We start from the raw sequence: 27,338 nt of genomic DNA, 5'->3' as shown, positions 1-27,338 counted from the left end.
CCTAATGGCCCTTAAAAAAAACCAAAACAACAACCCCCCCCCCAAAAAAAAAAAAATCAAAAACAGTGATTTAAATCCTTAACTCAAATGCTAATAAATATATTCCTTCATATGGGCTTTAAGGCAGTCAATTGTCCTTCTAGTTTTAATACAGAATTGCGTTGACATGCAGTCAAGAGGATTAAAAAAAAAAAAACCAACAAAAAACCCCACCCCCCAAAAAAGAGCCCAAAACCCAAACCACCCCCCCCAAAACCAAGCAAACAAACCCTCCAAAATGCCCCACTGTGACTCTGTAAACCCCTTAAGACTTTTATTTCAAGCTGGATAACAAATCTCTTGCAATGAGTTGTTTTTAACCCCTTAACCATCAAACAATATTAGAAATAAGCAGAGTAGTCTAAAACAGCAGCTTACTAATGGATTCATTTTTTTTAGCTATCTCTGTTAAAGGAGTTATATAACTTCTTCTGAACATGAGAAGATGTTCTAACTGAGATTTCCCAGCATCAGTTTAGAAGATGAATTATTGAAACTTCTGAGTGCAATGCAATTTCTTTCCTCCAGAAAGAAGCATGAAAGCATCTCAAGCAGCAACAAGCTCAGACTGAGCAGCCAAAGGGACAAAGTTCTAGAGACAATTTTTACTAAATCAATTGGAGATTTTATTTTTTAATATGGCAGAGCATTTGTTGAACAGGTCCAATGCAAGAAGTAACAGAAAGACACTTCACCATCAGAGAGCTACAGAACGAACCTGTGAGGAATGATTCTCAGCAGGCTTTGAACTTCTAATGTCAACTAGACCACGAGACTGAGTTACAGAGGACAGAATTAACAGACACACTGATGTTCATTTGGTATGAAGAGTTGCTTCTTTTTAATGTCATTAAGTAACAGATACAGTTTTATATAAACAGTGTAACATCAGTTAAGTTTCTACATTTCCAGTTTGAGTCAAATACTTAAATTTGTGATTTTTTAAATTTTTCTTTTATTTGCATTACAGAAAGTGCAAGAGAAGTTCATATACAAGACTAATTGCATGACTGGCAGAATTGGGTACTAAGGCTGTATTCAAGTTGACTTTCTTTGCTCTCCAGTTTAGCAGCGGCTTAGGCATTTGATTTAACAATAACATTTCAAGTTTATACTTAACAGAAAAACTTCTGACACATCAGTCATCACCACTGGCCAAGAATGTAGTTGTTACAGGCAGTTGTAACTGGTTAAAAAAACCTGTTAGTAAAGAGGCTCTTGAGAAAAGGCATGTTTTCCAAGAGATAGAGTACTACCTCATTAATGGCACAGAGGTGGTGCACTGTTCACAAGGAGCCTAGACATGGAGTGAAGCCATTTTGGTGTTTTTGTTTTCTAGCATGCTGGAAACATACCCCATTGCACCATGTGACAAATCAAACTGAGCATAATCAGGGATTCACTGAGATATAAGCAAGAATCCTACCTGCTTGTTTCATTTGTTTGCCAAGCCACCCTAATAGAAAAGTAATCCTAGTAGACTTCCCTCCCTGAAAACTGCCATATTAGCACCAAGACAACAGTTAGTGTCCACAGCTACCTAAATGTTCTGCAAGAAGTTTTTCAGCTTACAGTGTAGGCCTTTAGTACTCAGGGCTTCAGCAGTGCTGTTACAGACCCCGCAGTCCCTTCATGACACATTTATGGCAGAATGAAACTTTTACTTTTAGTTAAATAGACTAAAATTAGATTACGTTCCTCTACACATAGGTACATTTTTGTGGCTAAGAAACCAAGTCATCTGTCCAGTCACCAGTTAGAACTGAATAGCATCCCCTTAACTTTACAACTGGCTCCTGCTGTCATAACAGGAAACTGACCTAGTTGTTTAAGATGTGGAGTTTTAGCTACTAATTCAACACCCTTAAGCAAAGGCAACACCTCTCCCCTAGATACATTAAGTTCCTCTATTTTGGGGCAGTAAGCGCTTTGTAAAGGGAAATGGTAGAAAGACACATTACTCAGTGCTGCCACTCTGTAACGGAGTGCAAAGAACTAAAGTAAAGGTAACATCCACCAATTTGAATTTGGGTTTTCAGCGTGAGTCAATATCCCCATTTGCTTTGCCCTGAATTATCATCTTCACAGCATGTTCTTTGAGGGTACATGCTTCAATCCACCTGGATATATTTCAGATTGCAGACATCATGAAACAACAGCAAGAATAGCAGACAGCAAAGTGAAACATGTAGAAAAATCACAATGAGAGGAGGTCCAGTTATTCCATTTGTCCTTTTCTGGTTATGCCTAGTATAATGGAAAGGAATTAGTGTTAGGATGCTTATGAATTGTGACTTTATTGCTTAAACAGAGCCACTGAGAGCAAAACTAAAGCAATAAATACCAACACTTGTCTTCTATCAAAAGCTAGACAGTATTTCAGGGGAATACTGAAAGTTATGGCAGAACATTTGCTGGATCAGTAGATCCTGTTCTTCAGTCAATGGTATGAAATTTCAAATGACATTAGTTTCTAGCAACAAAAGTGCTTGTAATAGCTTTTGATTAAAAATCAGAGTAAAAGTCTTACAGCCTTATTCTAGTTTTATTCCAGTTTACCCAGAGTCCAAAACTGCAATTGTTGAGATGATTAAACTTCAGAAAGCTGTATGCTGTATACAGGGTACTCTATGCTAACATTCTCCCACAGATACCTGAAGGTATTAAAGTCAGCCCCCTGAGTTGTGCAGCATATATATTAATTTTCCTCAAGGAAAGGAAATCTAGATCTGTTGTGGGCTTGGGATTTAAATCTTTGGAAGAATAAAGTCTTTATTTCTAGAAAGTAAAGCTAACTAGGCTTAGACAATGCAGCTATGTACAAGTCTGATAGAGGTACTCTAGCCGAAGTTCTTTCAATAAAGATATAAATATAAAATATAAATGTTTGCCATATTTCAGAGCGCATTAGTGTTAAGATAGAAAACTACACTATCCTCTTTACCAATCATTTCCTCAATAAATTTCAGAGGATGAAGTAGGTTGGCTTATTAGTGGAAGACTTACCTGATCTATGCAAATGGATTGCCAAATTGATCACCAAAATGACCAGAAGGTGGATTTTGAGATTCCTTCTAAGGAGAGAGAGATAAGCTGTTGGTGGATTTACAGTTTTCACAAGATTTACACTGCATGTCTCTATGAGCTATTTCCTATTCAAACACCTGGAAAGAATACTTCAGAGCTCCTGCTAAACACATATTTACCGTACTGCTTCAACAAAAGAGGGCTCTACGCTGTGTTAGCTGTTATGCTAGCCCAAGGCAAGGTATTTTTCAGAAAACCATGTCTGCTACTGAACACTCCTTTGGAGCCAGTGGAGTCATGACAAGGTATCTGTCAAATGCTACATGATTGAAGTCAGCACTCTGGAATTGGTCCAGAATTTTCACTGAGGGCTTCAAGTGCTTTGTCCCAAAAGGAATGATCTGGTGAAGCCACTTTCTGCCTTACAGAGTTCTGACCATGGAGCCTCCCATTTGTTCAGCTAGAGAGCTGAACAATCCACACTGCTCCATCTGCTCTAAGGAGTGTTATATATAACCAAAGTGGAGTACATCTGCAGCTACATTATTTGATATGCTTTTGTGGAGGGTCCCAATACTGTAGAACTCTGCACCTTGGGAAACTGGCTGTTAAGCCAAACCAAAGAGAATACTGTTTTGTTAACTTTCTTGCAGCTACCCTTTCTTAACAGATACCCTCTGCTAGATTACATATTAGTCTCAAAGATGCAAAAGGTTCTTATTGTATGGCCTCTAAAGCCAAAGCTGAACTACTGCTCAAGCACAGGCACCACAGTTAAGGAGAAAAAAAGGTTTTTGATGGCTTTTTTTTTGTGGTGGTGATGCCGTTTGGGAATTTTGGTGTTCAGGGTTTTTATTTTTGTTGTTGTTTGTAGTTTGGTTTGTTGGGTTATTTTACTACTTACAGATGAGGCACTGAAAGGGTCTGTTTTATCTTGACTTTCAAAGAGGCCATCAGCTGGCAGTGCACTTTGTCGAGCAACAGGTTTTGGTGGCTCTAAAAAAGAGACACATACTGCTATAATCTTGACAGATTTAACAAGATCTCAGGTCTGCATGTATAGCAACAAAGCTCATCTAATTAGAAACACAAAATAATCCCCTGGAAGTTGCTGGGAGTGACTTTGAGTCACAATATTAACTCCTGCTTGTCCCTCACTAAGCTTAAATCAGCTGGAAATTCTAACGTTGTACAGACTTAGGTTTACCTTGCTCTAGTCAAGTAATTTAGGCACTAGGTGTCAGTGTTCGGCCACTGCCGCTGATCAAGTCTTCGCTTTATTAGTTGAGATAGCCTTTCAACCCTCTACTTCAGTAAACATTAACTCCAAAGTGTTGCCAGTCATTTTGGCAGACAGCTTGCTAGCTTCCATTTAATCATTATCTGTACTATCTTTAGAAATGCCTACTTTACTACTAAAGTAAAACTCCTGAAAACTCCAGAAGCACCTGAAAGGCTTTGCTGTTCTCCTCTCCTCGCTGGTACTGCAGGTGGCTTTGTCAGTTGGAAGTCTTTGAACATTTCCTTGACATCCTTCATTTCTTTATCCCCAAGTGGATCCAGAGCAATGAATGCATCACTCTCTTTTTTGGACAGCTCCTTCTGCAGTGTAGTTCTGGGGGGTGGCTGCGGTGGGCTGGCTGTGGTTGACATGGAGGGCAGTGCCGAGGCTGTCTGAGCTGGTAGCGTTGGAGATGTGAACACGCTGCTCTGGAAGGGATTTGCAGCACTGGCTGGCTGTGCCCAAGAGCTGGGTGGAACTTGTGCTGGCTGTGACCACATGCCAGAAGACTGAGTGGGTGTGGCACCAAAAGATGAAGATTGGCTCCAGCCTGGCACTGTTTGAGTACCAAAGGCAAGTGATTGAGTAAATCCTGGAGACTGAGCAGGCATCATAGACCCATGAAAGACTGATGCAGCCTGAGTGAAGGAAGCTGTCTGTGGGGTCCATGGTGATGAAGTTGCTGGCATGCAACCTGGGGGGAGATTGTTGTTACACAGCACTTCAGTCATCTGAATACCACAAGCAGGAGTGTATCAATTCTATTAAGGGTACCAGCATGTACTGTTTGCAAAAAAATCTCTTGGATTGCACTTACAAATCAAATAATTTGGAGGAGAGAGGGTGGGAGAAAGGGTTTAAATTTTTACTTTGCTGCATTTCGGTGCTGCAAGGACAAAACTGAGGTTATTGTAAGGGAAGGAGGAACATCTAGCACAGAAGTAACTTTTTTAAAAAATGGATTTACCATATAGTTACTTCTGTTTAAATGATTATTTAGACACTGTGCAGCAATGTTACCCTGACCTCACAAGTTGTGCTTGGCTCACTTGAGCCTTGTGTACCTGAAGCAGGAATCTGCTATCAAAGTTAAAGCAGTTAACTGCTTTAATCCTGATTAAGTTGATGATACAGAGTTTAGCTCTCTATTTGCAGAACTTAATCGTTTAGGGCAAACAGCACATGGATTTAAGGGGTATAGCACTACACAAGAAGTAAAAGAAAACTAGAATCCATATTTTGGTGTTAGCAGATATCTTGGAGTGGAACAAGACCTTTACTTTTATAAACTAACCTAGACCAGCCAATGGAGATGCTGTGGTAGAACTTGTTTTGAAGAGGTCCAGTGGATTAGTCGGCAGAGCTCCTGCTTGTGCCCCTGAGCTCAAGCTATGGCTCTCCATAGGTGGCACAAAGAAGTCTGAGCTGAATAAATCATCTGATGCAGTCTAGACAGAAAAAAAAAAAGTGATATGCCATGGCAGAACACATGCCAGCACATTCAGGGCTCCCTGGTCCAGAGCTAGAAGACTTTTTTTTTCATCTAAAGCAGAGGAGGGAGTTTAGATGTATCATTAAGAGTATAAGAGTTTCAAGCATCACCCTTTAGTTCATGCCTAAGGAGATACATGGCATTAAATAGGTAAAATATATAGTAGTCACATGTCAACAGCAGAAGAGCAGGACTTAAAATGGCTGAATTATTTGCTGTAATTGAGCTTCCCTCTGCACTCACCCTTTAAACACTACTGCTTAGTCTGCAAAAATCCCCGTGGTTGTGGCAAGGCCAGCAGAGTTTTGCATAATATGAGCACAAGACAAATGAAGCTGATCCAGAGCCACCCTGTGCCTAATCAGGCAAGTCATTGAAATTGCCTTCAGAAGGCAAATACTGAGAAACCACATGGGTTTTGGTAAGCTAGTACTAGTATCTTTTTATGAAACCCTAGGTTGATGGACATATTGCTATCTTAAATGTTATACTGCTATAATAACAGGATCTGTTACAATATCAAATGTTAATATGCATAGCAGCATACTTACCAGACCTTTACAGGAGTATGGCAGCATTAAAGAAGAGAGTATAGAATTTAGTGACCATAGCTACTGTGAAGCATTCATAGATATTAGAAGGTACCATGGCTGCAGAGAGGTTAGTATGAGCAGGGCAGGCAGAAGTAGATGTGTTGTGAAGCTAGGCAGCCAGTTATACAGCAATAAGAAGGAAAAGCTTCTTTCACCCAGCTTCTCCAAGTAAAATCATGCATATCACCATATATTATTTGAACACTCTTCACCTTGACAGATCTCCTTCCTCTTCCTGGCTTGGTACTCTGTGGTGGTGGACTAATTGTTATAGGCTCATGTGGCATGAACTGGATATTGTTTTCAGAATCCAGCTTTACTCCATTCTGCAGAGATGTTCCTTTGGAAGCACCTTCCACAAACAGGTTTGTTGGGACTTCAAGAAAGCCATTCCGTTCTCTCTCTGGTATCACATGGGGAATTCTTGCTGCAGGTGACTTACTCTCAACTGGCCACTGGCATGTTAGTGCTTCTCGTTTGCCAGTTCTATTAGAAATCTGATCAAACTGTTTATCAAAGTAGTCAGTATCACCATCTGAAGGACCATTACACACTGATGTCAAGGTACTCAGACTTTTCTTCTGATCACATTTTAGAGAATCAAATGAAGGTAGTGCAGATTGTGGTGCTGGCTGTGTGAAAGGATCATCACTGAAAGGGTCTGGATTAGGTGTAGGAAAGAAGCTGAGATTGGTAGAGAAAGAACTCTCAGGCAAGAAGGGTGTCTGTGCCTTTGGTTGTGGAAGAGAGGCTGTGATGCCATTCAAGAAGAGATCCTCTTTTGCAAAGGTTTGTTTGGTCTCAATTTCAGAATTAAAATCCACTAACAGAATCTCTTTAGTTTCCTATTTTTTCAGAGAGAAAAATGAAGTTAGTTATTACACAGATTTTGCTGCACAGTGAAAAAGCTCAAGAAAAATAGATGCAAAAGAAGAGATCCTAGTATCCAATACATTGCACCAATAAATATTCAAAATCACACAGGAAAGCACTGCTACCTATAGTCAAATTACAGCTATTTCAATACTGAAACATCTGTTTTCAGGTCCTATAGATAAATATCAGATGCTTGCTCTTCAATCTAGTGACAGAGTTAGTAAAAACTAATTACACCTGGGCTTTCACCTGAGTCAAAGACCTCTGTTTGAATTCTAGTCCTTAGTTTTGACAAGCTGTGAAAGTTTTGCTATGACTTTAAGTTGCAGTATCAGCTTCAGAATAACACTGAAGAGCTATCTGCCAGTGGAAGGTAACATGCTAATTCTCCACCAAGCATGCAGAAGAAAGGTAAGGCTTGGTCACTGGCTGCGTTGACAGCACCAACGGCATCACACTGATGGTGGCTTATAGTGCCAGATTTAAAATGACAGGATTTTAGGGGTCATACTGAGCTACGATAAGGTTTATGCACATTTTTGTGCAATTAGGCCAAATTTTGAGCCAGAGCTACTGGAATTACATTAGTAGAATTAAGTACTAGAATGACATCTAGTTGTTAAGCAGGTACTTCAATAGCCCTACCCCACTAGTACAGTGATGATTACTAGGCAGGTGTCTCAGTAAAACCAGGACTAATTGCTAGGATTAAATTTGCTGTCAAAGAAAAAGCCAAGGCAAGTAAGCTAGATGCTACTTACTGTGGGACTGCTCATATCAGGGGGTGTTGACATATCCCCAAACAAGTCCATCTGGTCAACTCCCTTGAAGCCAGAAATATTGAAAGAATTGATATCTGTTAGAGCTCTTGCAAGAAAAAGAATCAAGCATCATACAGATTTCCTGTAAAATCTGCAGTAAACACTATAAAACCTGATCTATAAACACTGCATTTCCTACACAATACGTCAACAGTCAGTTATGAACTCTTTAATGGCATCAACAAAGTTTTAAAATTTAACCTACCAGTTTCATTTTGTCAGCTTGATCAGCAGGCAGTTCTTCATTACCATTCTGTAATAGATGGATAACTATGTCAGAAATAACTGGAATTTCAAAATTTGCCTTAAGCAAGGGACTTGTGGACTTTAAAAGGCAAGTGATGGAGAAAAGAAGCATGAGAGAGATCACTACTCAGTATTAGCTCCACAGTCCCCTTTCACTTCCATTTCAATGTAATTGGGCATCTGACATTGCCTTCATAATGCCAGCAGCATAAAGAAAGTAAAAGTCAGATGTAGTCAGCAGCATACCTAATCAAGAGAGGCTGAGCAGGAGTGACCTACCTCAGTCTTACTTGCTTCTTCACTCTAAAGAAAAAAGAAGACTTTTAATACCTAAACATCATGTAGAATATCAAAAGTCTCTCACTTCAGAGTAGCTTACCAGCATAGGGAGACAGCTGGCACAACTGCCAACCAATAGCTTCCAGTGTTTCTGGAATTAGGCAGAGCTTAGTATCAAGCCCCACAGGTGCCCCAAACTCAGCCAAAATTTATATAAGCTTTATGCAGAGTTATGAAATTTCTATTTTTTTACTCACCTTTTTCTTTTCTTCTTCTTCCTTCTTCTTCATATTATAAATTAGTTGGAAGAGGTCCTTAAGATCAGAAACCAGAGGCTCAGCCTGGAAAAGAATGTAGATTTTAGGCCATGTACTACTTTTACCTGGACTTCTACTGCTGCAATCTGTGCAACAAGTCAAACTTCGCTAAATGATGCAAGACTTAGACTGAGATAACAGGAAAAACAAGAGTTTAAGTACCTGTTTATTCTTCATACAAAATCCTGCTTATGCAGAATACAAGAGAAACGGAACACAACCGGTGTGGAACTGTTGTTAACTCTACCAAAAGAGTCTGTACATGAAATGGTGCTAACGTCCTACGTTTTTAGTAAAAAGATGATAGCAATACTTCTTAAGTGCATGGCAAGTCCTAGAAATGCAAAATTTATCCCAGCCTTCTGATAATCTCCTGAGAGGAAGAACATTTTGCATTTGTCTATTTGCTACCAACTCTAGCATTGAACATGGAGAAAGCTTCTATATACAATACTACTTTTATTTAAAACAGTATTCAAATAGCAAATGAGCAAAGTGAGCATAGGATTATCATCATTATCAAATATGTAAAGCAGAGACCAGCTTTAAATGGGGTCTGTGACATGATGACAGTTTAATGTAAATTAGAAAGGCATGGCATGCCCTGCACATCCATTAACGAGGATGTTGTTTTTGGATGATGGTGAGTTCAGCTACACTGCTTCGGAGCACTTGTATCAGGCATACAGCAGCTTGTCAATGTCTATAGAGTAGGACATGCCCCCATCTTCTGCCACTACCTTTGGCACAAGCAGAGAATCCTTTGAACAGATCTCACTGTTTACATGAGCAGCATCCTCTTCTAATTAAGGGGTTTAGACAACCAGTGTGGGAAGAGCCAATTCAGGAATTATCAACTTTAACAAGGAGTACAGCTGCAGCAGACTAGAGCTGCAGAAGTCCTTACTTCTGAGCTAGACAAGTTTATCACCCAGCAGCAAGTCAAGAGCTGTCTGAGATGTAGCTGAGCTTAGAGGCTGGCAAGCAGCACCCTGTGGTGAAGTGAAGGAATACACTCCAGAGTATATACAAAAGGCTTTTGTGCTTAATCTACAATTCCACTGAAATCAATACAATTATTGGTCAGAATGCTGACAAACCAATAAAACAGACTCAGAAGAAGGCCTTATAGCTGTTACTGAAGTAGTAATATGCTTCAACAAGGAGCTCCTCAGTCCCACCTGTACTGGGTCCAAACCTGCCAGGAAGTTCTCCAGGAAGGCAGGCAGGAACGGGTAAAAAAATTCTAGCTTTGAAGTCTAGGCTCATCAAGTCATTATAGTGATTATTACAACGTCACTATAAAGAAAAATCTGGTAAATAAAAAATACCTAGCTTCAGGTTGTTTATGAAGCTGCATAATTATCACTGGTATTTTAAAGTAGCTTTTTCCAGTATTGCTTATGTACAGATTCCCCTAAGAGGGACTAACCTTGCACACAGGATTTCTGCATGTGAGGAACTTGTCACCGAAGAATCAGAATCCATCCCAACAAGTTAGAGTTAGGAGGTCCTAGAAGGACCAGACCTGTCATTTACAGGCCCCAGAATCATTATTGCAATTGAATAAGTGATTTTTCTGCTGCACAGGCAAAGCATCACATGAACTAGACTAATTTAGTTCTATACTCCTGTTAATTCAGAGAGAAGCTCTTGCTATTTTACTTAAGAATTAGTACAGTGGGAAGCCTGTGGTAATGGCTCTATTCATCTCACTAATGACTTTCATGGTACATAGACAAGTTAAGCATTGTTAATTATAGTAACATGAGTGCTTTTATTCTGGACTACAAAGAAACTGTACAAGACAGAAGCCAGTGGTGACACAGCCAATTCCTGTTGTCTTTCTTTCAATAGAGTCTATCCATGCATGCTGGTATTCCCCAAAGGAATTTTGCAGGATTACCGGCAAAACACTAGACTCTTATCACACATTAAATGATTACACAACAGCATCATCCATAGCACGTGAAAGAAAGTATCTGATTCATACCTGTTGTGCTGTTTTTATGGCAAAAAATTGGTGCTGGCCTTCTCCTCCACATATATAGCCAAAGGCACGGTTGTCTGTTACATCCCGAGCAATAAAGGAGATTTTGTTTACTGGATGCTCATGCTCTATGACCTGGAATTGGGAAAAAGTAACTATTGGTTTAAATTTCTGGAGATGTAATAGCTGCTATTCTCTGTAGTCAGAATGACTGAGACTGTAAAAAATCTCCAGTCCAAACCTCAGATTTATCAGCCTTTGACTAACCACAACAGGATGCAGTTGTTTTCTGACAGGAGTCTTCGACATTACAAACATTTCAGAAGCCAATTTTTAGGTGTAGAAGTGAGGTGTAGTGCCCCAATAGGAATCTAGTTCATATTGGTCTAAGTTGCAGGTGCCTCACTAGCTTTAAGAATCACGTTAAGAAAATGTATCTTACCCCAGTTTTTTCATCTATTATCTTGATACCAGAGAGGGAGATGTTTACCCAGATCTTCTGTTTGTGTTGACCCTGGGAACGGGCTGCTGCTGCCATTCCCTAAAGAGAATCAATGCCAAAGTATTGATGAGACTTCTGCTGGATTGAGCTTTAACTTGCTCTTTGTAACATATGTGGTTTAAAATATCACAGATCTAGATGGTTTCCCCTGTAAATGTTTTAAGGCTTTAAAACAGATTTTAGTCCACAAAACTGCTGCAGCAGCAGCATCTTTACCTGATTTTCCAGTCTGGAGGTATGTGAATGTTATGTACTATAGGGGATTAATTGCTGCAGGGGTTAATTTATTTTTAAATTTGTTTGTATCTCTCAGTGTCACCACTGACACAGGATGCCAATCTGTGCTTTGAGGTCAGTGTTAGATTGCACAGCAATCTCCCCTTCCCCTCCAAAACCCAAGCTCATAATTTGTGATGAAATTCATACTGCCAGCATTCACACTGGATGCTTAAAGACCCAAAGGAATGTTCCCAGACTTTTAGAGAAATTTGAGCCAGAGGTTACAGTTTAGGAAGCAACATCCATCTAGACAGTGCTGTTAGTAACAACATTACCATTAAGCTATATTTGAACTTTTGCCAAAGTGACAGTTTGATCTGCTTTTTGAAGGCTAACCAGAGATTGTTCCTTATGTGACAGACCAAGCCCTTACCTTCAGCTTCATCATTGAATCCTGACTCATTTTGTCTCCTCTTGCTTCAGGAACATCATCTATTCCAATCAGTTTAGCCTTGTATTTTACACCATCACCTTTGAATCTAGCCAAGAGGGATTCATCTGTTTTTTCTGCCGCTGGAGATAGAAAAAAGTTTGGTGGGTCTGTTTGTTTCTTGAAGTTATTTTTACATTTAGATGAGTTGGAGTTTTTTGTTTGTTTTTGTTGTTATTTTTTGGGGTTTTTTTGATAGAAATTGCTATGTTGAGATTTGTCATCTTTAAAAAAAATACATCCTATAAATATACATCAAGAACACATTAAAACTCTGAGTACAGCTGACTAACAATCCACATGCACTGCAAGACAGTCACTCCGTTAAGATCACACTACTCCTGCAGAATGTGGCCTCAGTTCAAAGAGTGGAGCCCAGTGCTTAAGGACTGAAGGCTTTAGAACAATTGTCCACCACACAAAGACTAAAATGTGGATAGGCAATAGTTAAGTAGATATAGGTGCTAAGAAAAAACACGATGCAGAAATGGTACTTCTCATGGCCATATATGCAGGGTGTTCACTAAGACTTTTTGGTGTTATCCCCATGTTCTGATATAGGCAGATCCCTTCTTGCTCCCAGTTCCTCTATTAGAATCTGATATCAGCACTATCATTTCTGCCATGAGTCCTGGTACTTTTGTCCTTCTAAGCATCTGGGATTTTAGCTAATTTGTTATTTCTGCTGCTCCTGCTACTAGGAACTGCTTGCTTTTCTTCTCTGCATGCTCAACATAGCTCAAGTATGTACCTAGGTATGTATTCTTATGAGGTAATTATATTTACATGATCTAATATATAAAAAAAATCTATTATCTGATATACAATAATTCTCATGGAATGAGTTTTCTTGCTTCCCTGGAGTAGAATTTTGTATCCAGCATAGTTCTGTCTGGAGGGTGGGGAGGAGTCAGGTTAAAGTTCAGACTAACAGCTACCATCATAGTCCAGGCTTTGATCACCTCCTCAGGAGGCTCTCGCTTCTCTGGGTTCTTGCTTACTTGTCAGGCTCAGCAAACGACTTACTTAACAGTAGAACAGAGCTTTAGAACTTAAGGGTAGAAAAAAGCTTTTAAAACTAAAAGCCTACCTTCTGGTTAAGTTTATTGTACTGGCATATTTACTCACTCTTCTGGTCAGCTGGAAAACTCGGAGTTACTTCAGCAATAGTGTGAGGGTGATTTAAGCAAATGCAAAAGATTAAGGACATGGAATAGAGGAGGTGTTCAAGTGGTAAGTCTTTCTTACCTTTCTTTTTTTCTTTCTTTGAAGACTGTGCCTTTGGTGGAGCCTGTTGTTCAGGCTGGTTGTTGGTAGCAGTTGTTTCAGCTTCAGTAGACATGATGGGATTATGGCCAGTTATGTTTCCTGTAGGCTTAAAAATCCAAATAAGTTAGAAGACAGACATAATATTTTACCTTGAAGAAGAAATATTCTTATTAGAGCTGTTAGTCCATCTGAGTTCTGCTGAACACTGATGCCTGATAAAGCCTGAAAGTGTAAGGAGGGATCATATGGCAAATCCAACTCTGAGTCAGACTACACAGCATGAACTTATGGCCAGGAGGTGATGAACCCTCACCTCAGTAATACCTAAGCATAGGGCACACTGATCTACATCAACGGGCTGTACTTGCACCAACAACATGTTTTAATCTGCCAATCTTTAGCTTTTTTTACCTTTTAAAGCTATTTATAGAACCTCAGGTATTTTAGTCTATCCTCATTCAGTACTGCCAGCTGCATCTCTGAAGTAGTGTAGGAGAGAACACAAGAAATATTTGCTAGGGTCTGTTCCAAACACCAATGAGGATGACACCAAAACACCCAAAAGATGCCTGTAGATATTATTCATATTTCTATAACCAGCAAAAGTCAGAGGTTATACCACCTAACAGGTAAAATAAAATAATTTCCTCAGGCTGCAGACAGACTGTTCCAGTAAAACCATAATAGACCCTCAAGCAAAACCCCCCACAGGCTTGTCTTAACAGTAATCAAGTAACCTTCAGAATTTTAAAAACCCCTGCATATTGACAAGAAACTACAGACTTTTAGGACTTACCTCTATGCCATGAGGCTCTTTTGCCTCTGAGACACAAATTTTTAAAAAATTTATAGTCACCATGTTTTGTTCCAACATGGCTGAAGCATTCACTCTTACCAAACAGAGGTACTCAGAGCAGCTTTATAGAGTTATGAAGATCTAAACCAAGCCAGAAAGAACAGGTTATCCACATCTGCTACAGAAATGATTCTACCAATCTTCTGTCTGGAATATTGCAATGGCTGCAGTTAGCCCCTCAAATTTTAGGATAATGAATGAAGTCAAGAAATTGTTCAGATGATTAAATAATTGGGCTCACCTCTAATTCCCCCTACATCCAGGCAGCTGCTACAGATCAAGCCACCCCTTTTATCCAGCATTTGAGACACAATTTGTATGTAGATACAAATGCTGAAGCATTGCATATCCCCTTTCATTAGACGTTTGTTATTTTCAATATCCAATTCTCCATTTGCTTTACTAATAGCTGATGCTTTACCCATTACTTGAAATGTACTTTCGGGGTTTTGCTCTCACTCCTGCCTTCCCTTCCTCCTGCTGCATCGATAACTAGACTGACTCAACCAGCCTGCCACTCATTGAGTAAGGGATATGGATTCTTAACTGACTCTTAACCCAGGAGAACACAAATTCCTAGATCTTAAAGATAAAATTTCACCCCGAAAGCCTCAATTTCCATTTAATCAGGAGGAAGGCCTTTATGGAACTAGCTAATCTAAGCAAAATTCGACCTAGCTTCTTACCAGATGGTTTGTGAATTACATTTAGCATTGGTCAAGTAAATCAACAGAGATAAGGGTGCTCAAATGGGAAAGAACTGTCAGCTGTACCTGTTCTCCTCTGGAAGCAACTTATCTGGTCACTGTGAGGGAACATTTGATGCAAGGGAACAAAGGTGTTGCTGTGAAAGTTTCAAGTGGTTCTGGGTAGAAATAGATGTCAGAGGAAGAGTTTATTTAGCAAGCCATGGTTATTTAAGAAGTGTTATCATTGAAGAGTGGCTTCCATGTCCATTCTGAAAAAGGGTCAAGGGGAAAAACTATTAAGCCTGCAGGGATTTTGCAGAATACTTGCAAAAGTGCTAAAACAGATTGTACCTATTGAAATTCACATTTTAATCAGACAAAATGAAGTCAACTGAATTATTCTTTCAGAGTAGCTAAGCCAGTTTGCCTGATAGTATAGTTTTGGGTGGAGACAGCTTTTAGACAAGCATAAGAAGCCCCTCTCTAGATTTACCAAGTCTTCAGAAATAATGAAGGAAATAGAGTTAAGGTTGGATCATTAGTTAAACACCCACTCCTATATAGAAGATTACTGTTGAGAGAAGAGAAGGAAAAGGCCCAGGAGAGAGACTAGCTCTCAAGAAGCTGAGAGATTTATAGCTTTAGGATATTCTGCCTCGCTCCATTGTGGAAAGAAGAAATAAGAACCTCAAGGCATTGAATCCTGCCTGTCAGTGATCCTTCTTCCTCTAATTAGTAGAGCTACACCTAGCTGGTGTGTTTTACAACTTGCATCACCTATTGAACTAAAATTAAGAGGCAATAAAAAAAAAATAACTTAGGAGGAAATATGCACAAGCAAGACCTCACTTTGGCAACTGCAAAATGGTCTATATGCAGCTGCCATTTGAATTCAAAGCATCTCTGGTCATCATTGCCATCTGCCTCCATTATGTGGAAGTCAGACCATTAATTTTTATAGAACCAGATAGCAAAAAAAAACCCACAGTGAAGGAAGATGGGCAGGGATGCACACAAGTGTGGGTGAACCTTTGTAAGTACCCTGTCTTACTATGGAAAAGCTCATTTTTAGTGTTAGCAATGCAATTTTAGGTTAGTGAGGGCCTTCTAGCTGCTTTACAGGACCTACTCTCATATCAGATCTGGCAAAACTCATGTTCCCTGGTGAGATTTCACAGTACATGATGGTCATTTATCATACCTTTGGAGAACTTGGTGTCTTTGAAAGTCACCTCAAAAACAACAGAATAAGTGAAACTAAGAATGCAATGATAGACTAAATACGTGTTCATGTTTCAAATAACTACTTGGTACCTGGGTTAAGTCACATGTCTTGCATATGCCTAACTGTCTCTGGTTTCACCATAAAGTTTCACTGGGGTGGGGAAGGAACATACAGCTTGAGCTAGCAGTAATCTATTCTGCTCACTATAAAAGAGCCTCAACCACAAGAAAAATGCGGATTCTGGGCTTTACACTCAAGGTAAAGCTTGGCAAGGTCTTCACCAGACTTAAGCTTGTGTTATCATAATGGAAAGTGCTGGTATGCTTAACATGCAAGTAACTAAAATAAAGTTAAAATCTTCCATTTGTTTCTTGGGCTCTACCTTTCACAGTACCCAGCCTCTTGGAATTTCCTTACTCCATCTGCAGGTTGAAGGCAGCAAGACTAGAATTGTTCTCTTACACTTTAATTTTGAGGTCATCTCAAAAGAGTCAGCCAGCAAGCATAGGAAGGTTAGAGATGCGTGTGCTTTTATGCAAAGGTAAAAGGACAGTCAAGCCTTCAGATATACTGGCATAGTAAAGAACAAGGTCATTCCCCCAGCAACTATGTCAGCACTTAGTTTAAAGCCGTTTGAATCTTGTTCATGTAGATGAGTCCATTGATAGCACTGCACCTTAATTATTCACTAATCAGTTGCATGGTCCATCTTCATTACTATGCTAAATACACTGTTTCAAAAATCCAAAGACTACAGATTTACAGATGCTGCTACTTTGGGAGTACTGCACCAAACTCTGCCTGTATCACCACATACATATCACACACATTTTTCTCACCCACTTTTCAATTTACTTCAGACAGGGTTTTTAAAGAGACCACTTGCAATATCTTCCTCCTTTCCTTCAGGGACTATCCTGTGAAGAGCAAATAGATACTGATGATTCCTCAGACAAGCACCCTGTCACGGCCTCAATACACAGGCCTTGATGTACGACTTGCTACCTACTGTCTCAAGTCAGAGTATGCTCCATTCAAGACTTGTATTTCATTTCTACATTGACCTTAGGAAAGTCAGTCTTATAACTTCTAGCATACTGCTTTCTTCGTGTCTTCTCTGAACTCTGCAGGGAGGGCTGTCAGTAATGACAAGTCATCCCTGAAATACCTGTTTCTTCGCAAGACTTGGAAGAACATGCTGAACAATTCTGTTGGGTAACATTTAGTTTCCCTTAGAGATGTTTTTACAGATATCTTTTATTTGAGAAAGGGGTGGCAATGTGATAGGTACCTTAATGATTATGTTCCTGTCCTGCACACAAGTGAATTGAGAATCTTCATTATCACTGTAGTTTGTCAGAGAATTAAAGAGCTATTGCATGCAAATATTAACCTTGAAGTACAATCTGCAAGGCCGGGAGAGGACAAGAGAAGCTTTTACTGCCAAGTGAAATATAGTCTGTTAGGATGAAGTAGTAACTGTCAGGAAGCACAGCAACAGTTCAGCTGCTGAACATGTTTCTGGGGCAGGTTGCTTCCTCCCCCTCCATTCTTGAGTCAGGTTCTTCTGGTTAGAAGGCCATGTTAGTGAATTCAAGACTTTAGTTTTCAAGCTAAGCAAAGACATTAAAGGCTAAACACCAATTCACACAATGACTACCAAGAGTCAAAGCTGTAAAGCCAGACAGTCTTATCAGTAAACTATCTTGACTGGTAACCTTCTGCTCACATCAGGAGTACAACAGCGCATTTCTGTGAGATCCTGTAGGGCTGACTGACATTTATATCTAACAACTCCCCATTTGATTAGCACATTTTCTGCTTAGTTCCTGCTTCAATAGTAGTAGCCTTGAGAAGCCCTAGGCATGCATTAATAAATCAAAACCATAAAACTGCTGATTTGACTCTTGCTTTTTAAATAGGATCACTCATAATGAGGAGTCAAAATACAATCTTAAGTATTTTCTTTCATTACTAGAACACCTATTGCTCTGGTATCTGACAGTGTCTAAAGAATTTAGGTTGAATAAACCTCACAAGAGATTAAAATGGTTTAGATGGAACATTCCAGATACCTGTTCTTATGCAAGCATTAATATTAGTCTGTTTTCTCTGTTAAAACAATCTAACTACTCAGTTATGAACCAGCATATCCAGAAACTAATATCCACGAGAAGTAATTGTCTTTCCTACAGATAGGTTACACCTGATGTGTTCACACTTATACATGACAAGTACCTGCTTGAAGGCAAGTGGTACAGTGAAGTTGATAGACAGCTTGGGAACTATTCACCTCCAGTTTTTAGCCATGTCTGGAATGCAAGAGCAGTATTACTTGTCAGAAAGATGACTGAATACATACTTTTGTACTGCAGAGTATAACCAAAGGTCCCGTGGTTGATCTTGTACGAGACAGCTGAAAAGGATATTAAACTACTTTCCTGGCAAGTGCAGCTGTCATTCCCCCAGTTCAGTAATTCCTAGACTAGCAATGCGCCCATCACTCAGTTCAAAAAATCCTGTTGAACTGTCCTGCTTAGGGTGTAGATTGATAGAAATGTAACTTGTGTTCAAGAAATCATTTGGCTTGATATTGTAACTTTGGTTAAACCAGGCCCTTACCTGGACCAAGTATTCCTAGACTAACATCTTTACTTTTTTTACTTTAGGGAACTTCTTATGTGCAACTTGCTTTTCAAGCCCTGTTTGATGTTTTGTCTTCTTACCCAAGAGGTGGATTGATACTTTGTTGAGGCATTAAAGGCAGACTTATGCCAAGGACTTCCTCTGTCAACACACATGCCAGTCTGGAATAAACTGCAACAGTACTTACATATTGCAGGATGCAGAACACAGTCCAGCTGTCTTCATCATATACAACCAGTAATGAGAAAGAGGGAAGGGTGACCTTCATCTACTTAATAGATAGAAGTACAGTATTAGACACATCAGGGAATACCTCCCTCATGCTGCTCCCTTCCCTAGTACCTACTACAAAGTAGATAAAGGTCATAGTGCACTGATTAGCCATGTCAGCTACAGATGCTGGCATGTACCATTGCTGGTGCAGGATCATGCCTATGAAACCACACAGACATCTCACCATCCAGCCAACTTGCCAGCTGCTATTTCATCAGTTGAACAGAACACTCTGTTCTCATCACATCAGTCTCCTCTGAACCTCTTGGTTTTTAGCAAGAACATAAAAATTCAAACTTAGTTCCCAAAAGTGTTTCATACACACTTGAATCATGGCCAAGAGAATATGACTAAGTTAGCAGCTGGGGCTGAACAGGTCACACAGTTCAAGAGGTGCAATTGGATTGGTACATTTTTATAATTCCACTATACTTTTAAGCACATAATTTCTCACAAGATATTTTGTTACTTGTCAACCCAGCTACAGTAGTGGCTCTATTTTGGATTTTTCTTCCACTTGTCATGGAAATAAATGTTTTTTGCAGGAAGATTAAAGCAGGAGGCTCAAGGGAGGTAATGACCAGTTTAAATAAGTTGTACCTGATGAATATGAAACAGTATCAATTAATGAGTGAAAAGCATTTAATGAGCTAGTGCTACCTGGTTCCCTGAAGACTTAATCACAAGATGAAGGAAACTAGCACTGTCATAGTGTTTTACAGAGCTGTTTTTCAGCTGTTTCAGCCAGGAACTTCAGTATCCAAAGGTATTGCTCAGATTTCTAGCTAGTCCACCTCAAATCATGAGTTGTTCCAGGAATATGACAGCATGTTACAACAAGGCTTGAAAGCAGCCTTTCCAATCTCCATTTATTAGCTGTGGTAACCTATTCATTAATTTCTTGAATTAAGAAATCTCTTCACTTTTAGTACCAGCATTACCAACATCTGAACTTCAAACTCTTTCCTTAGAAAGAAATTGAAAGGGCATATGGGGATACATTCCTTGATAGAGAGCTATTATTTTTGAATAAGAGACTAAATAGATTATATATTTAAATTATCCATAAGAATTGTCTTCCTATCAGTCTTCAGGAAAGACAGCATGGTTTGCAACCTGCTGAGGAAGCACTCCTCTATACCTCTCTCCAGTTTCCAGTTCTGAGGCCTCACAAGTTAGTGGTACCTGAGCCAGACCTCAGCTGTCTGCTGTAGTTATTGCTAAGGAAAGTGTCACCTGCCCATAGGATGAGGAATCTCAATAGGGCTGCAGTGCCTACAGCTCAACCTTTTATCAATATTCCTTTTTGAGACTTGCTGGATATACCAAACAACATGGAAGCAAAGCAGTTGTTATTCAATGCAGCTAGTGTTTACTCAGATGCAACCGAGTTTGAACTGAACAAGAAATCAAACACTTCATTTCCAACTGTACTCCTAAAGCCCTCCTGCCTAGAAGGCCTGTTTCTGATCTTTTTGGTTGTTAGTATAGTGAAGGACTCTTGCCAATAATCATGCTTTTCACCCCTCCTTCTCAGAGCAGGAACTTGACACATATTGAAGCTGTTATCATAGGTTATGTCAGCTGCATACAGTTAACTGTCTGCTGCTGGCACAGTTATCCTTCTTTGCAGTTTGGGTATAGGCAAGCTGTACTGAGAGATTGCATATGTTCTGCACAGTTTACTCTTAACTGTGCTCTCTATCAGTTCACAAATCTATCTGTACGAGAAACAGGATTTTCCTGTATTATTCTTGCATTCACACAGCCTAAACCCATGTAAATCTGGCTATGTTGTTGAGTACAGTTTGCTTACCCAGCCTGGTTATCCCATGAGCAGCCAAAAGCCTATCATTAAACATTCGTTTCAGCAGTAATTGAAGTGCACTCTACCTACCCCCCACACAGTGTGCCTCTCAATACTCAAATTGTTGTAGCAGTTACTGTCACTCCATACTGCCTCTTGTAAGAGATGCAAATTATGTTCATTATGTATTCTGAGAAGACTGATGAAAATTCTGCTTGCAGAGCCTACTTGTTGTAGGTTCTTCTACAGCAGTTCCAGTCTGAGTATTATGAGGCATTCTGCTTAATATAAGGGTTACACTTGCCTTCATGATTAGTTATTACCAAGGCCCCCAGCTCTCCCTTGTGTATGCAGCAAGAAAGGCAATGAATAACTACACAAGACTCAAATCTAAAAAGGTGGTACAAAAAGATCTATATCAGAAGTTAGAAAGGATTAACCAGGGATTTTAGACTTCCCCTACAGCTCTTGAACAGTTAATAGAGTTTTCATATTTTCAAGTTTCCCCTACCCTAATTATATTTACAGATATTAGAGAAGTTTACACTACAATTTGTGAATTCAGACTATAGAGCAATATTGACCAGGGTCTTACTTATTTCCCATGTCTATGATAGTCTTGATAACATTTTATAGGGATGCTCCCATCCCTCAGAAGCATAAAAGGAGAAGTATCAGACCTAGAGTTTACCTTCCATCAACCAGGGTAGCTGTAGTTTGCAGACAGATCTGTAATTCAAGCTACTAGAAAACTAGTCCTTACTCATACAGTGACTTTTGTCCCTTGCCTGAAAGCTCAAATGACTGTATTCTGACAGGGCACAGAGGAGATCTGTAAGGTAGAAAAACAGGTTGCAATATTAAAACTACATCCTTAATGCTCCCAACTTCTTTTGTCCCCTCCTAATAGGAAAGTTTCATCCATAGGCGTTTTAGCCACAGGGCTAAAATTATTAGGTGTGTCATACATGAGCATTAGGATTTGAATAGACTTTGCTAGAGGCACAACTTTCTAGCTGACATTATCATGAAGCCTCCTGACTGTCAAAGTGAAGGTCCATTATCCTGTCTCTTAGGCCTATGTTTTCTGCTGAAGAGATAATCCTCATCTTATTGCTTAAGGATACAACGTGAACCAAGAAGAGCAGGAAATTCACGTCTAAGGCCAATAATCTTTCCTTAACTGGCCCTGAAACGTCTGAGCTTTTATATTTAAGGGGATATGCACTAGATATGAAGCCATATTAAAAACTTTTAAAACCAATTTAAAAATCACACACATAACTAAGGGTAAAGATCTATAGGGCATTTCAGCTGAGACACGTCACCCTCAAGCACTCCAGAGCATGTGCAAGGCATAGTCTTTAAGATGAGGGGAGACTAGAATTGCCTGTATCCATCAGCCAGGGCTGAGAAGACCTGGATGGGAGAAGGTGCTTTGTTCACCACTCAACTACCCAGCTTGTATAAACAAAGTAATCTTGTTGAAACAGGTACCTCTTGTTTATTGACTAGGCCTGACACTGTGCTTCATCCAGCTTTATAATCCTGAGACCCTTGAGCCCAAGCACAGCCTCAGATATGCGTTTCTAATGCCAGTTTTTCTTCTTAGTTACAATCCTTGGACACCTTATTGTATTTGATCGTTTTAACACAACCCCAAGTTGTAATTCTGTGTTGTCCATGCTGAGGTAGTGAGTAGTGACTAATGCCTGTTTGTGGTTCACAGCAGAACTCATTAGGACATCTTGGCAATCCCCCATCCCAGTGGTATCATCTTGATTCTACTAACAATCCATTAGTCTACACACAAGATCTAAAGTTTTTCTTCAAAATCCTTGCAGATTATAAATTACCTTCATGCTGTGTGTCACCATTTCTTTTGACAGAATCTAGCCAGCAAGCTAGATTTGCATCAGCACTGTTTCCAGATCAAGCTGGCCTTCTCTAGAGGTGGAATTTATTGCTTTGTACAGGCAAATTCATGTTTCTGTAGTGGTCACATATTGCTATTCTTGCTGAATAAATTCCACAAGCATTCCCAGGGTTCACAACCCAGCTGGTCACACAAATTTCCTACAAGTGTAAGGTTTACTAGGAAAGGAGAGCATCAATGGGAGAGAAAAATCATCAGGTTTGGCAATAACACCCAACAACTATAGTATATTGGTGCACTTTTACATCATATCTCAAGCTATTGCTTTTCTACTTTGATTTTTGAGTATCCACACTGGACTCACCCTTCCATGACATTAAGAGCATTTATTTGCTTTCCCACAGAGACAAAAATCCACCCTTTCCATACATTATAATCACCTGCTTAGAGTGTTTCATCTCATATCTGCTTGAGAAATAAAGGCCTGGAGCAAGAAGTGTAAGAAGTATATCCACAGCTGCTATAGTCTGCAGTGTGCAGGTAGTTTAACAATGTTCTTCTCACTGAGAAAATAGACTGTGTAGAGATGCTTAGCAGCAATGTAGAAGGCATATGGCAGATTAGACAATCACCTTCACAAAAAGAAACAGATGCCAGCTATATAAAGCCTGAAGGACTTGGCATTCACTTCATTTTACACTGAGCTCACCTATGCACCAAATCATGATGTTTGCTAGTTAAGCCTCTGTTCTGGTGACTCACCTGACATTCATTTAGCACTCCCATCCTCCTTACCTTTCTTACTGTTTGGTTGTCCTCCTTCCAATGCAAACCTATTATTAATAAAAATTTCTGCTTCAGACTTGACCACATCCTCACACCATCCAATGAATTTTGAAAAGCTGATTACGCCTCAAGAAACCGTGCTAGATGCAACTGCAGTGATCCTTTGACCAAATGTGGTGAGTGACTCCCTCAGTAAAAACTCAGCTGCAAATATTTTCTTTAGATTACAAATTATGTCTCCAGCCTTACCTACCTCCAGGAAGGTTCTAATGGAAGCTGACACAAAGATCTGCTAGCATTATAATTGCCTAGAAGGTCATAATCAGACACAATGACATCCTTTCAATTTAACATTGTCTGTCAAGTCTTCCCAGCAAACTAGAACACACACCTTCATAATTAATTTTCTCTAATTGAATCTGCATCTTTAATTTTGTCTATTTGCAGAGGTGCTGCCATCCTAGACCACACCTATGGCCATTCTATGTGCATATCTGAGCCTTCATGCTCTCAGATCTGGTTCATTTTGGGCAGCCTTGTTTATAGAAGTTACAGAAGACTTCTGAAGAAAAGAATGTACCCTTTTGAGGCAAACTAGCTTAATTAGGAGAAGACTTAAAAATTCCCAACTCTCAAAAGAATAAAATCATCAGCCTTACAAATTAATTTGTAGTAAGCATTCAAGTAACCAGTCTCAATATTTTTGGGGGGGTAAAAGCTCTTTACATAGAAGTGCAGCTGAGGAAATCTGTCTATGTTGGCAACACCTGCATTTGCATTACGGCTCACTGCACTGGCACCGTCCCAGCATGAAGTGTCACCATATAATGGGCATTAGACTTTATATATCATCAGCTGAGAAGTCAGTTTCTCTGTCATAGTAGAAGACTAATTCTAGATAATAGTCAACATCTACAGTTTACCCCACACTAAAGTAGCATGCAGACATTCACTGGTAGACAGATGAGTGCTCCATCAAAAACAGTAAGGGCACTCCATCCAAAAACAGAACAAAACCCTACTGCAGCTTCACAGCATCCTAACGTATGTTCTCATTATCGCTACTATTAGAGAGATTCTTTCATATAAAGTTATTTAATACAGCTAATTAGTCATAGGAAATTTAGTATTTATGTAGCTAAACTATTTAATGATTTTAACCCTACACACAAAACCGAAAACGCGCGTCTATATTGCTTTGCTCTCATGCCTCCCCCGGCCACTCGCCTCGCCGGAGCCAGGAGCAGCATGAGGGCGCCCTCCAGCCCACCTCGGCCGGGCACCCGGGCGCCCTCCAGCCCACCTCGGCCGGGCACCCGGCTCGGGCAGCGCCGAGACCCCGCGGGTCGGGGCCCCCTCAGCGCCGCCGGCTCCCGGCAGCACGGCCCCTGCGGCGCCTCAGCCGAGCCCTGACCCGGCACACGCACAAATACACACAAATTACACACACACACACAGAGCCCCTCCGCCCAGCGAACACACAGGGCTCCGGCTCGGCACACACACAAATACACAGCCCCTCCGGTACACACACACACGCACGCACACACACACAGCCAGACACAGACACACCACACACACAGCCCCTCCGCCCGGCACACACACACACACACACACACACACACACAGCCCCTCCGGAGCCCCATCCGTGCCAGCGCCCACCCCGCAGGGGTACCCCGCGCCCCGCCGCGGGCACCGGCTGTCACGTCGCCGCAGAAAAAAAGCTCCTTCCCCCGGTGACAGCTCCTTCAGGCCCGCATCACCCCCTCCCCGGCTGTGCGAGAGCCGAGCCCAGCTCGCAAAGCTCCTTACAGGCTAGATCCGTGCCGCTCCGTGCATGATCCGATGACCGCAGCCGGTAGCCTAGCTGGGACCGGGGCCCCGGTTAAATATTCGGTTGCACTCTCGCCTTCAGATTAGTTAGCCACTCACAGCGAGCGATATGGTTTTAATCAGATGCTGGCAGCTGAGGACTACCCAGGAATGCGCTGTGATGTTTTTGCTGCTTGGTCTTGGCTACTCCCCCTCAACGTGTCGGTGCTCACAAGTTTAACCCTTGCGAGCTCCGCTGCGGCCCTGCGGCGGGCCCGGGAGCGAGCAGAGCACGGACAGCCTCCCACGGGGACACGGAGCCCCACGGGGACACGGCCGAGCCAAGCGGGGGGACAGGTGGGCCCTGCGGGGGCACGGAGTCGTGTGGCACCCACAGATTGTACCGCCCTCTCCGTCCTCCATCTCCCCTGGTCTGTGACCAGCCGAACCGAAATATTGGGTCAGTTCAATTCAGTTTCTGGGTCACATCCAGACCTGACTTTTGTGCTTCCCACTCGTCTCTAATCAAACATCTATCATGGGTTTTTTTCTTTTTTTTTTTTTCTTTTTTTTTCTTTTTTCCCCCAGAGTACTACAGCTGTTTCCCAACTTGTGTGAAAGAACCTCCGATTAAAAAAAAAAAAAAAAAAATCGTATTTTTGTCCTTGTCGCAGAATGTTGTATTTTTTTTTTCTTTTCAAGGCTGTAAACCTAGCTCAACTTTTAATTTTTTAAAAAATTCTGTTCAAAACTGTGCATTTTGCTCTGCGCCAGTACGCTATTTAAAAAAAAAAAAAAAAAAAAAAAAAAGAAAAAAAGAAAAAATGAGAGCAACACTTTTCTTCTTTCTCTCTTTTCTTTTTCTTTTTCTTTTTTTTTTTTTTTTTTTTTCCCTCCTGCTGGTTAAATACATTTGATAGATATTTCGAAGTGTTCAAAAGACGGAGATATTTAACACAAACTTATTTTTTTACCACCGGGAGGTTCAAGGCTCAAAACTGGGGGATGCATTTGGCAAACATCGTCATCCAAAGCTACTAAATGATACAACACTTTTTTAGATACGGCATGGTTTGTTTTTTTTTTTCATGAATAGCTAGAGCGTACTATTCCTCCCTGTGCCTGAGGTGACTAGGAGCTGCTAGTTGTGTCTCACTTGTCTGTATCAACCTCTCATTGGAGAATTGCTAATTTTAACTGAAAAGGACACGAGAAACGTCTTTTTATACCCTAGCCTAGTGTTCGGAGAAGGAAGTGCATGCCGCAGAAGTAAAGGAGGCTTTGGCTACCGTTAACAGGTTGCTGGCTACACAGACGTCGGTATTTGCAGGATTAGATCTGAATTCCTCGGGACACAGTTATATTCATGTTTAACAATGTTGGTTTTATACGGCTGGCTCTGCACTGCACATTGTTTTGAACAACTCGTGCTAAACGCCCACCAGCAGAACTGGAGGTTCTTGGTCCTGGGGCAGTATGTATTTTAGAGAGTAGTACTTAGCTCAGCGTCCTTTATGAGAGTCACACAGGCTGCCTGACATGAAAGTTGACATTGTGCCTACTTTATACATGGTGCAGTAACAAAGCAACTTCTATGAAACAGACCAGCTTGGAGCTGGCATAAGCAGGATTATCATCTGTGTTTTGCCCAAACAAACTCCAGGCACATTTCATCAAAAGTACATTGACTAGTCACACTAATGATTACAGATATGATTTGTACTATTTGTTGTTGAATTTGGAAGAAAGGAAAATGCTTTTCATTTGCTAAAAGTGAGCAGTTTAAGAGCTCTTTTGAGATGCAAAGAAATTACATCTACTACAGAAATGGCAAGAGGTGCCATGTGCACCAGAACTTGGAATATCACTAACAGCCTCGCAGGAAAGCTTTATTTTTTAAACTGAAAAGTGGTTAATAACTAACTT

At 40.5% G+C, this 27,338-nt stretch overlaps 1 protein-coding gene and 1 long non-coding RNA gene across 8 annotated transcripts in view; one reads left to right on the top strand and one right to left on the bottom strand.

Annotated features, from left to right (window-relative positions):
- Positions 1–27,338, top strand: part of LOC148219907 (uncharacterized) — a 105,171-nt gene that overhangs the window by 29,992 nt on the left and 47,841 nt on the right. The gene's annotated exons all lie outside the window — the stretch shown is intronic.
- On the bottom strand, positions 642–25,668 carry DAB2 (DAB adaptor protein 2). Of its 7 annotated transcripts, none has more exons than XM_088156195.1 (15): positions 25,413–25,668; positions 13,422–13,541; positions 12,117–12,256; positions 11,405–11,503; positions 10,966–11,097; positions 8,913–8,996; positions 8,656–8,679; positions 8,336–8,383; positions 8,071–8,133; positions 6,646–7,278; positions 5,643–5,796; positions 4,515–5,042; positions 3,971–4,062; positions 3,046–3,113; positions 642–2,286 (listed from the first exon to the last, which is right to left on the bottom strand). In XM_088156195.1, the coding sequence occupies exons 2-14, from the start codon at positions 13,513–13,515 to the stop codon at positions 3,051–3,053; spliced, it is 2,154 nt and encodes a 717-aa protein (XP_088012321.1). In that variant the 5' UTR covers positions 13,516–13,541; positions 25,413–25,668; the 3' UTR covers positions 642–2,286; positions 3,046–3,050. The 7 variants fall into 7 exon arrangements, with proteins under 7 accessions (XP_088012321.1, XP_014730996.1, XP_088012323.1 ...); XM_014875510.2 differs by having other exon boundaries at positions 13,422–13,548; positions 25,413–25,623; XM_088156197.1 differs by having other exon boundaries at positions 3,046–3,110; positions 13,422–13,548; positions 25,413–25,623.

This window comes from Sturnus vulgaris, chromosome Z (assembly GCF_052056855.1).
Source record: "Sturnus vulgaris isolate bStuVul1 chromosome Z, bStuVul1.hap1, whole genome shotgun sequence".
In the NCBI taxonomy this organism is placed as follows: domain Eukaryota; kingdom Metazoa; phylum Chordata; class Aves; order Passeriformes; family Sturnidae; genus Sturnus; species Sturnus vulgaris.
This window is presented reverse-complemented; position numbering and strand designations above follow the sequence as displayed.

Coding starts and splice junctions, on each gene's coding strand:
- DAB2 (XM_088156195.1), bottom strand. CDS start 13,515: ATGTCTACTGAAGCTGAAACAACTGCTACCAACAACCAGCCTGAACAA. Junction 11,098..11,404: donor TAATAGATGAAAAAACTGGG/GTAAGATACATT, acceptor TCCCAATTCCAG/GTCATAGAGCATGAGCATCC. Junction 8,384..8,655: donor AAGAAGCAAGTAAGACTGAG/GTAGGTCACTCC, acceptor CATCTATTACAG/AATGGTAATGAAGAACTGCC.